A 12,274-nucleotide genomic window follows, 5' to 3' on the forward strand; every position below is an offset into this window, starting at 1 on the left:
CAGTGTGTCATTCAGAGTAGAATATGTCATGAAACTGTTGCGGAAATGGGTTGTTATGTAGATGTCATCGCCAATAATCAAGGAGAAGTGTCGCATACGCTTTAGAGCGCTCAATCAATATTTGACACCCACCGCTGTCTCAGATGGATGGGTGCTTTCAAGTGCAAGCTTTGATGAATGGTGTCTGGTATTCCTTTGTTGCAAGTTCATCCGCCTTTTCACCGCAGTTAACTCCTTTATTTGGTTGTTTGCGGTCACCAGGACTTTGCGGTTTTGTTGGCATGTCTTTAATAATTTATATCTGGTTTACGGGGTTGTATTGCTTCCCTAAGTTCACTGCATGCACTCTAGTTGCAGTTCCGACTTCTATTTTAGATCCACCTATATATGACACTATGGGATATTGCCCCAAAAATCTCAGAACTCTTTTGTATTCAAATCTATATATCAATGACATTGATTTTAATCCATCTTTAAGTTGTAATGACAAATAGGGAATATTCGATGGTCAAATGATCATCATTAGTGGCTAGAGACGACCAAGAGGGGAGAGCTAACTCAAAAACCTTAAAAGATGGCGAAACTGACCGTAAAGGTCCGCCCGCAAACATTGAAGCTCCGTCCATAGGTGCCTGCACGCCTCTGTGCAAGCCAATCTTTTTTTCTTGTGTTGAGAGTGTTGGACTCTCGCAACGATACGTCGTCGGACTACTAATTAAACATCTCCCAATCGTGAGCGAGCTAGCCTGAATTTCGTTTGTCCCATTACTTCGGGCTGGTCCCCGAACTCTCCCGTCTGGTGGAGCCTTCAAATTCAGGGAATTCCATTCAGCAACGGGTGGGGAGAGGAAGAAGGGAACTGTCAGTTCAAGGGACCCCCATGCGGGTCCTCCACCGGTCGAGCTCTATCTTCTTTTCAACGAGAAATGCTTATGATTCAGCCACGCACCTAGGTTGCCAATGAGTCACAAAGTCCATTTGCCCCTAGTTTCATTTTGGCAAGAGAGTTGCCACTCATCTAGGTTGCGTTACCGTTCTTCACGAGTAACCACCTCCCTTGGCTCTTCTCTCTTGCGCTTATATATGGCTTGGCGCTCCTTAGCAAGAAGGGCAAGGGGGATCACTCCCGTGATTACCATCACGGTCGATTCAGAGACCGTGCGGTACGCAGACGCCAACCGCAAAGCTTCCCGTCTCTGTACTTGCGCGAGACTTTTACGATTTACCTTACCTCCTTGTCAAGAGCGTTGAACTCATCAGGAGACGTCGCCTGCTAGACGTAGGACCCCCAATATTTGCCAACAGCCTACTTAACGCCGAAACTCCAGCTGCAGCCTTGTTCGCTGCTGCTTTGATCTGCTCAAAAAAGTGCATCTTTGAGTCAAGAGTCAGCCCGACGTACTTTACTGCTGGTTTTGACTCGATTATCGACTTGCCGAATGATATGGGATGCAGGGTCGAAATTATCTCAGGATAACTACTTCGGTTTTTTATACCATGAGCAGTCATCCATGCGCTTATCCGTCGCATCAATATGCCGAGTCTGCTTTGCGCCTGCTCGACAGTGCATCCAGCAAAAAGTGCAGCGACATAATCTGTATAACCGACCAGGTGCGACTCTTCTGGCATGTCAAGTCTAAGCAGACTGTCATAGGAAGCGTTCCAGAGGTCCCTAGGATGGATCCCTGTGCTACCCCCGAGAGATAGTTCGGCACGTAGAAACTATTGCCTAGTGTCTTTCCATCCTTCGAAATTAAATGCGTTTCTGACGTCAAGCGATATGAGGAGCACCATCCGACGAGTTCGACGGTTATGTGCCTCCGTTCGTCGATCGGCATCCACGACTTGCATGACAGTATCAACTGTGGATCTCCTCACCTGTTAAAAATGGAAGAAAGGGGAGAATATTGCATATTAACGGAAGTATTTCCTTTTTGTTTGGCTATGAAAAAGGTGAAGAAAGGACGGTACCTGTCGCACAGACGCGGGCACTACAAAGTTTGAGTTTGATTTTAGTAGTAACTAGTAACTTCACTAGGCCCGTCTGATACAGGTACCTCATGCAATCCAACTGGTGCTTGCATGCTATAAAACTTGCTTTTTCCTTTATTGCGATGAAAAGCGGTAGCAATTGCAACAGCGTCTTCGCACAAGGAGGGGTGTATTATTCATAGCATCAGTAATCCAGAGGCGGGGGAGAGCCTTTGGAGCCAGGACAGTTTCTTGGCGGATTGCCTCTGTTCCAACTTCTTCACCACGAGTTGGCATATCCGGTAAACCATATGTGGTTTTCATCATCATGTCTTACTAATTGCTCTTTTTTTATGAAAACGCATGTCTTGTGTCTATCAGGGCTCCGAGCGCCGGATTTTTGTTGTTGCTGTCTCAATCTTTAATATTAGCTAATGAAGTGTAATCCCCTCGAAATTCCTGGGGGAGAATATTGCCTACAATTGTTATCGTCATATCTTAAATGAATAGATCTTTGTATATACATATATACGGTTCCCATTTCCTCCTTGCTGGAGTATAGCGCATCAGGCACATCTACACGCCATCGCTCTCGGTTACCTGAAATGCACTTCAGCTTTCCCTACGATTTCCTGAGACGCCAGCACACATTCTCTACCGTTTTGCGTCAAGTGCATTTGGGGCTATCTTGGGAAAGTAGATTCTGCTGCATGCCCTAGCCAACAATGCAATTGTCTTGCACTTCCTTATTGTATGACCTATCCACCGCCACTTCCGCCTCCCAATCTTATCACGTATGAATGCCAGGCTTGTGCGCCGAACAAGTTCCTTGTTTGTAAAGGTATCAACCCAGTGTACTCCAATTATCTGTCTTGAAGCCTTCGAGTGGCAGTGGGGATCACTTTCTATGCGCTACTCCCATATAGCAACACAAAGAATACTAGCACAGAAGAGTCTCCACTTGATCTTGGTGTTGAGATGATTGCATTTCTGGATTTTAGATGGATCTGGCGCTCTTAATACTTCGGGCAACATCAAGTTTGATGCCACCATCCGTAGAAACCACGCTTCCTGGATATATAAATTGATCGACGCCTTCAATGCTCTTTCCATTAATGCAGATAGCGAGAGTCCGCTGACTCGTTGGACTGAGAGTCTTGGTTTTGTTGGTGTTTATCTTCAGTCCAACTCTACTTGCCTCTCTTTCCAAATCCAGAACTATTTGGCAAAGATCCATGACCCAGTGAGAGAGCAAACAGATGTCATCAGTGCAGCCGAGGTGTTTGAGGAAAGATAGTCAATTAAATTCTTCCGCGTCCTCTGGATAAACCAGCATGAAGAATGTCACCCATAATGAGAAGAAATAATATCGGTGACAGGGTGCAACCCTGCCGAACTCCGCTTTCGACCTCAAAATCCTCCGAAATTTTACCGTGATGCAGCACTTCCTGTTCACGCTATCGAAACCTTTCTCGCGATCGATGAAGAACAGGTGCATCGACGATCTACACTCCGTGCACTGCTCCAAAATGATCCGTAGGGTATTGATGTTTTCGAAGCATGGGCATCTGGAGCTTTTGAGGTGTCCTTTGATGCGTTTCAGGATTATTTTAGCGAATATCTTTGCGACGGCACACTCAAAATGCTCTTCTTTATGTTAACGATCATCCCCTTCTTTCACAGTTTGTGGGGAGACCGTCAATCCCAGAGGCTTTATTCCGTTTGAGTGAATTTATGGTCAAAATGATTTCTTTTCTTCTTCTTTATGGTGACTAGCCTAGAAGAGGAGCTTCATCGGATGTGATACGTTTAAGAACCATGGTTAAATGTTCTTTCCACTTCCATTACCTCAAACCTGGGAGAAATGGCAGACGCGGCACGAAGGGCGAAGCGACCATCAGATGGTGATCCCTCCCGAGGCCGATGTCAGCACCTTTCTTGTTATGCACATCTAGAAGAAAACTTCTAAATCCATTGCTGATTGTTCGTACGAAGTCGGTCAGTTGAAACCCAACTATCCTTTTGGCAGGCTCTGTGCTTGAACAATGTGCCACCAATGACGAGGTGGTGGAAGTTGCAGAGATCCACGAACTTTTCACAATTACCGTTACGGTCACCGAGACCATGCTTCCCAATCACATGCTCATGCAAGGTTTTGTCAGATCCTAATTTGACAGTCAGATCAGCCATTAGGATCCCAATGTCACCTTTAGGAAGCTTCCCTTAAATAGCGTTTAATTGCGGGTAGAAAGCTTCTTTCCCCACTATATCGGATGTCTCTGTTGGTGCATGGCATTGTAAAATTGTGATGCTCCTTAACCTGGACGGAAATATTGCAGTTAAAAATTTGTCAGAAACCGGCTCTCAGGTCAAGAGCGCTTGTGGCAGAAGCCATAAGCAATTAAACGCCGGCTCGCGTCTTCTATCACTCAATTCAGTTAGTCTCTATCCGAGACGTTGGTGATGAAATTTGCAGTTTGCTAGCTTATGAATTTCTAGTAACAGAGATCAAATATTTGGGAGTCGCACTAGACCAAAACATATGTTAGAAAATTACGAGGGATTTGGTGACTTGTAGGCACATAGCAGGAAAAAAATGGGGAGGCACTTTGAAAATATTGTCAAAGCCAATGTTTTTCTATGCGGCGGCAATCTGGGTAGTAAGAACTGATCTTAGCACAACAGCCAGGGAATTAGACAAACTTTAAACGATTGGCTTTCGTGCATATCAGTGGGGCAATGAGGACTTGTCCAACAACATTCCTAGGGATCCTTCTGGGATTGAATCCACTCCATCTGCACATATAGATGCCTGCACGGAGATGACCTTCAAAATGGAGCTGTCTAAATCGAAGGAAGATTGATATTTGCGATGTCCCGAACTACTGATACCAAGGGATGGCATGACAACGAGGTGTCCTTTGGAAACACATTGGAGCAACAGGATAAAGCTTGAAGATCGTGTCAATGATATACGGCTTAAACCAGCAACCGATTGCCTGGTACATTGAGGGATCTTTTAAAGCGGAAGGGGTGGGCGCCAAGGAAAACGTACTTTGAACCGATGGGTAAGCACACTCACATCCAGGCAGATGTACCTCCTTCAATCTCGAAAGGTACTATATGGAGCAGAATATTAAAATTCTAAACGACAGCCAAGCGGCTCTTCAGGCACTTAGGTGCAACCAGGTTAATTTCAAACTGGTATGCCTCTACAAATGGTCATGTTCCGCTCGCTCAATAAGGTCTGTATACCCTGGGTTTCAGGTCACATTGGGTTAGAAGGCAATGGAGCAGCAACGGAGTTGTTCAGAAAGGGAGCAGGGAATCGGAAAGGGAGTAGCTATGGTTTCTTTTCTGATGCTAAAAAACGGAAAGGAACGGCTGATCGAACTGTACTGGGCGAATCAAGCTGGAATGGAATAACGTAGGGTGCTTATGGAGCTCATCAAGCGCTCGAAGGACTATTTAAACCTCATCAAGAAAACTCTGGATTATAGTAGGAATACTCGGCAGGCTTAATTATCACCTAGGAAAGCTAGAGATTAGAGATTAGAGGACATTGTCTGCAGATTTGATGAGAAAAGGGCGAAGCCTCTACGCATGTTCTGGAATAGTGTCCGGCACTTGTTCAAAGTGGGCTGAAAGAATACTTAAAACCCAAATGCCAAGTTAGAACTCTTGGAAGAAGGGAATATTATAAAGTTCATGTCGGTAATAGACTCTAACGACTTACTATAGTAAAAAGGTATACTATAATCAGTAAAGGGTACACCCTTAACAAATATTCTTTTTATTATTAAGTGTTTGGAATGTAAAATGAGGGTTTAGTATGTCCTTCTAAAGGTTAAACTGCCCAAATCATAGACTAGAGAGTGTGCAATAGTCGAAAGAGAAGACCCAAGAAAGGCGAAACACGAACAGTGTTCATAACTATTCCTGTGGCATCAGGAAGCAAAACGCCCTAAACGGGGAAACGTTCGCATTGGAGAAGGAAACCTTTTGGCAAAAGGGACGTGACTTTAATCATCTAAGTACATCCGGCAAATGAAAATCCTCTAGTTGAATTAAAACCATCGTTAAGCTGACCAGGACTTGTTATTACAGACGGTTTATGGAAAGAGAAAACCGTTTATGGAAACATTTAACACGGCGTTTGGGAAATATCATAGATGAAAATGGAAAAGTTTTAGGGTGGACCTGTGGAGACCGTGTTCTCCCGGAAGTCTCTTGCAGCCAGCTTAGCATGATGTACAGCACATATCTGCACTACTGGCTCCCCTATCTTCTCGAAGGTGTATCGACTACCACCCCAGAAGAATTTGAAATACTTTTAAAGCAGGGTATTTGCAGACCATAAAATAGCTTCTAGTGTTCTCCACTACACATGGTCCTAAAGCGCAACGGCGAACCAATCAAGTGGCGATTACATACGTCTGAATGCTCAGGCTATTCAGACCGCTACCCCTTACCACTGATCCACGACTTTGCGCACAACCCACTACCTTGGACTACCTTCGGCCTCTTCGAGTTTACACGGATAACTTTTGGTCTGTTGAATGCGGCGCAAACTTTTCAGATGTTCATCCACTTTGTCGTGCGAAGCCTCAACTTTTGTTTGATGTACTTAAATGATGATTTGATCGAGTCTGAGCATTTGTAACATTTTTCATCAATGCATTTTTCAACGTCTCCTTGAAACTGGTCTTGTACTAAATGTTGCAAAATGCAAATTTCCTCAACAGCAGGTGAAATTTTTAGACGACACGATTTCCCCTGAGGAAATCTACCCGGATCCAGGGAAGGTTCAGGCCATCACAGACCTAAAACAGCCATGGAACTTCGAAGGTTTTTGGGTATGTTGTAGCGTTCTTCTATCGTCGTTTCTTACCCAAAGTCGCACAACACAGAGCCCGTCTCGACATTTGAGGTAGCGAAACGCTAGCCGGCGGACGCTACACTCCTGGCATCCTTCAAACAGGTGCACCCCTAGCTGTACGCGCCGATGCGTCAGACATTGCAGTAGGTGCTGTCTTTCACCATAAAGTGAACCAAAGCTGACAGCGTTGAGCTTCTTTTTCAAGAAATTGTCTACAGCTCAACGGAACTACAGCACCTACGATCGTGAGCTCTTAGCTGCGTACATCAAAATCAAATACTTTCGATATTCCCTAGAAGGTAGGTCGTTGACAGTCTTCACGGACCACGAGCCTCTTACCTTCGCTTTTAAGCAGAACCCCAACATGCGTACTCTCGCCAACTTCGGCGTCTGATCGTCGTAGGCCAGCTTAGTTAGGATATCCAGCACGTGTCCAGCAACGACAATGTAGTTGCTGGCGCTTTGTCATGAATTTCGATGGTTAAAATCCCTGCCACCGTCGATTTTTCGAGCCGCACAAGGATGACGCAGTGCTTCAGAGTCTCAGGGACAACACCAAATACAAACTTCGGGAGTTTCTCAAGGGACCTAGGCCATATATTTCCACTTTCCGCAAGGAAATATTCCATGCAGTACACGATCTAGCGCACCCAGGCATTTGAGCGTACAGAAAGAAGCACGCTCATTCCCTCGGTTTACCAAGCATTTTCATACGATCCACGTCGATATCATTGACCCCTTGCCAGACTCACATGACTTCAAACATGCCTCTCAATTATCGATAGTTTTACGCGGTGGACTGAGGTAATACCTCTGGCCGACATTTCCGCACAACAATCGGAGTTCAAGCCGAAGTCATTATTGACCCGGGAATGCAGTTCGAGTCCATCCTGTTCTCGGAGTTAGACTCCTAGGCTTGAAACAACTTCGGATGACTGCGTATCACCCGCAATCGAATGGAATGCTGGAACGCTGGCATAATGGCACATGGTGACTCTTCATGGCCGCAAGTCCCGCCTTTTTTGCTACTTGGCCTACGTATAGCCCATCGTGAAGAGTTTGCCGCCAGCTTTGCTGAGCTAGTATACGGGGAGAATTTGAGACTCCCCAGTGATCATGTGTTCGACACCAGGTCAGCCTTTTCGACCACTGCGCAAGGCTCCGGGACACCGTGGCCAAGCTAAAATCACAGCCGCCATCCCGTCATTCTTCGACGACTGCACATACGTCTTGGTTCGTGTAGATGCTTCCCGGAAGCCCCTGCAACCACCATATGAGGGCTCATATGAAGTGTTAAACAGGGGGGAGCACTTCATTAGACTTTACGACGACGGCAGGCCCAAGAACGTCCAGGCTAAAACCTTTTTCCCCGGCGATGAGATCTTGGGGAAGAGAAGCGCGTAACATTCGATTCGAGAGCTGGCGAATCAGGAGTCGGGTTTTGTGGTCGAAGCCCAGTATCAGTTGGGGGTTGGGATAGTGTGGAGGCGCTTCAGGGTGTGAGCAGCGTGGCGAAGATTTTTCCGAGTTCCGCACGGAAATAATTATCCGTCGAATAAAGTATATCGTTGTCATCCACATCTTAATGTGGCATAGTGCGTCAACCACGTTGTTAGCGGTTTGCTGAAATGCGTTTCAACTCCTCTCAGGACTTCGTTCGCAATCCTCCACTATTGTTCTACGGCCATGTGTTTCTGATACCACCTACTCGCCAGCCATTTTGAGATAGTGGATTGCACTGCATGGCGTAGTCAGCAATAGGTCCACGGGTAATTGGACTCTGCACCGAAGAAGTTTTTCCTTCGAAATAGTACATCGCAGACAAGTGTCGACCAACGTTTTCGGGGCATACAAAACGCCTTCGATATTCTGCCCATTCATGCAGATAAGAAGAGTACGATGACCCATCACACTAAGAATCCTGGTTTCTGTGTTTTTTTCTTCGCATTCCCTCAATTGTTATCACTGTGGTAGTTTTATTTAGAGGTCCATTTAAGGCCTCCACATCCTAAGGACAAGCTGAGATTCTGGCGGACTCCTCTTTGGACTTTAAATTCCTCTGAGATTTTGCCTCGGTGCAGCACGTGAGATTTTGCGCTTTCACATGCGTTTTAATCATAGCTATTTCGGAATGCTGTTGACGCTGCCCAAAGCCCCTTTTTCAATTATCATTTTAGCTATTATTTTCTCGACATCGAGGAAGTATCTCTACGGCTAGGCTACGGAATCGTTCATCCTCAACAGTTTTTGTAAGTAGAAATATGCGGAAATAGGAAGCCATTCCTGGATTGTATTCAACTTCTCATACTCTCTCCTTATCCTCTGGACCGGAAGCCTTTGTTGATGTCTAACATTGTAGTATTGAAATGTTCCTTATTCTGAACCGAAATCTCGCAGTAAGTATGCTGTCCCAAACGTCCCAAGTAATGATAGTGTACCTTGTATGAATCCGACACCAAATTCACGATTATTTCCGCCAAGCCAATGTCACAAGAGGAGGAGGGGTTCTTTGCAGGATCCCAACATCTAACCCCACTTATCCCTAGAATCTCCAGTCAGCAAATCTGGAATTCGCGCTTAAATTGAAGAAATTGGCAACCCCCGATACCGTTATTGGGGAACGTATACACAAACCAACCAATTGATATGATACCCAAAGGAAGGTTGACCCTCATTCGAGGCATGGAAAAGAAACCAGGAAAAATATGAGGTAGGCTGCAGGTGCCAATAATTTGCTAGTATTATTTAAAATCGTGATTTGACGTCGGATACCAGTCGACTCAGCTGTGAATGAGTACCTGAGTCAAATCAGGGTAATAATCTCGGGCGAGCGTAATGCTGACCACATTGCCTCCTACGTCCTTACGGTCTTGAATGAAGTGCTCTAACACACTTCAAGGCCCTGATCCAATATGGATTGTTGTGGCAACGATTATTATTATTATTATTTAAAAGGCGTAGGTAAGAGGCCTGTAAGAGGGAGGTTCAACCAAGGGTTTGTCTGTTTCTTCGAGAATAAGGACTGCTACTGGCAAACATATTTAGTGCTATCTTCACTGCTGTCTTAGAAACTTTGTTCGGTAGGCTATTCACGCGGCTCGTCTAACTTTCGGCTATTTTCGCAACTTCTAGGACTTCCTTCTCACTTGCTATTGAAGGGAGGATGGGGTTTATCTCGACTGTGGGAAGGTTACGCTCTGCCTGCCTGTCTATCATATTTAAGTTACTGGAAAACACCCAAACCTAGTCTCGCGAGAGTCGATGAAAATATGAGGCCCCTGAATCCCTTTACATTCAGCAAATAATACGATTTTGTGTTGAATGAGGATGGAAGGGGTTTCCCATACAAGCGGAAGGAATCTTTTTTTTCGCAGAATATTGTTATGTGTAGTATCGAACGAAAGGGCTCAATTAGTACTTCTAAAAGTGACTTGGCTTTTACTGTCGGGTGAATACAAAAGGAGTCAGGGCTCAAAATGTGCCCATCATAGGATGTAACAGGTGTAAGAAATGATACTGGAAAGTTTGATCAAAATTGTATTACTATTAACAGATTTATGAATAAATATAATAAACGGAGCAGTCTGAGAAAAGCTTGCACTCTTTTTTAGCTGTCTTTATTTGTTATAGAAAGTGGGCGACAATGCATACTTATGTATGTCTTCAAGTGTCTCATATCTGTTAAATACAATGAAATTAAACAGCGGACAGTAAGTCAAAAAACTGCGAGCGACAGTGAGGGTGAGGATGACCGAGAGTGAAAATCAGGCACATTGCGAATATCTATAATAAGAAAGTGTGATTTTTTTCGTTTGGCAGCTGTTTCATTCTTCAATTCCTGGGGAAGATTTTCGCTTGAAATTAAATTGATATTTTCCTTAAAGTTTGAGCATATTGGATATTGGATAACCTTGCATCATCCTTATTTCTGAATATTTCATTCAATTTATTATTTGAACATTTCAACACAATTTCTTTTTAAATATTTCGCTTCTTCATATTTCCTCATCGTTTGCTATATTTTTTATGGTTGTAAATAAAAATATTGCAAAATATCTTATTCACACATTTATCTTCCACATATATTTCTAGATGGGGACACGAGCGCAAAAAAATAAAAAGGTAAAAAAAAAGTAGAGAACAATTTGCTTCCAAAAAAATCATTCACGCTTTAGAAAGTAGGTCTTTGCTTTCTTCTAGAAATTGCTATTTTTATTTCTGCTGATTCTAATTTATCTACGGAAATCATTGGGATCAAATCTTTCATTTTCAGTTCGAAGTATCTTATTTTTAGTTTGCAGATTTTTTCAACCGGCATGTATCATATGTAAATAACAAACATGTTCGATAGATGTTTCAATTTCCTTACTAACATGAAATAAATGAAATTCTCCCAAAAAAAAATGGAGGTAAATATCAAAATTTTGCATGTCAAAAAGTATGTTTTTCGAATGCATTTTACTAACACTTCTCCTTCAAAAATTCATGTTTTCTACATAGTGCATACTCACATACTCATTGAAAGTCGACTCTAAAGGACGATTTTGTTTTTGTTTTCTTCGGATCTAGGCACCACCAATTAGGGGATATACACCTATCAATCAAGGACCTTTGTTCGATGAAGACCCCGGAATTATGTCGGAAGTGGAAACAGCAAGTACGGGCTTTCGAAGGGGTGGCAAACAAAGATCGTCACTACCCGTTGTTCGGACCCCATCGAAAACACTAGAACGCCCTCTTGGTAAGTTGGATATCCTTTTTAAGGTTTATTTAAAAACAAAGTGTTATCAGTAAATGAGGGAGGGTCACTACTAGTGGGCCTAATTTCCCCATATCTTAAGAGAAGTTCTGAGGTCTCAATCGAAATCTTTTCTTTCATCCTTTCGCAGGTTTAGTATTCTTACAATACCGATCCGAAACGAAGAGGGCCCTACTGCCAAATGAAATAACATCTATCGATACCGTACGAGCGCTATTTGTTCGTTCATTTCCACGACAACTTACAATGGCCTACTTAGAAGGACCTAATGTGAAAATTTACATACACGATGCTAGCAAAGATATGTTTTATGAATTAGAAGATGTACGTTCTCATTTACGGGAAATTCGCGATCGATCGGTATTACGACTATTTGAATCGAATGAAGTCGCGGCACCGCAAGTTCTACCCGGAGGACCAGGTGTACCACAACCTCTACCACAATCGGGCGGAGGACATTGGGATCAAGATCAGGTAATATTTCTTGGACATTTTTAGTATTTATTTGATAAGGGTGGGGATAGTTCTTAGGTGAATAAAAAGTGTATAAATGGTTTTTCATTGTTTTACTAAGTTCTTTTTTTCTGAGTGTGAATGTACCCTCAAAGCCTTGGGGATGCCTATCTTGCTGATTTGTTTGTAAGAAAGAGGATCTCTTTTTTCAG

The 12,274-nt window shown here is 43.7% G+C and overlaps 1 protein-coding gene across 3 annotated transcripts in view; it reads left to right on the plus strand.

Moving 5' to 3' along the window:
- LOC119654382 overlaps nt 1-12,274 on the plus strand; it is a 406,510-nt gene that overhangs the window by 170,318 nt on the left and 223,918 nt on the right. For all 3 annotated transcript variants that reach the window (XM_038059748.1, XM_038059750.1, XM_038059749.1), the window contains exons 5-7: nt 10,943-10,972; nt 11,420-11,591; nt 11,740-12,083. In XM_038059748.1, the coding sequence (XP_037915676.1) occupies nt 10,943-10,972; nt 11,420-11,591; nt 11,740-12,083 (546 nt within the window). The remainder of the gene's footprint in view (nt 1-10,942; nt 10,973-11,419; nt 11,592-11,739; nt 12,084-12,274) is intronic.

The sequence above is a fragment of the Hermetia illucens genome, chromosome 4 (assembly GCF_905115235.1).
Source record: "Hermetia illucens chromosome 4, iHerIll2.2.curated.20191125, whole genome shotgun sequence".
Lineage (NCBI taxonomy): Eukaryota > Metazoa > Arthropoda > Insecta > Diptera > Stratiomyidae > Hermetia > Hermetia illucens.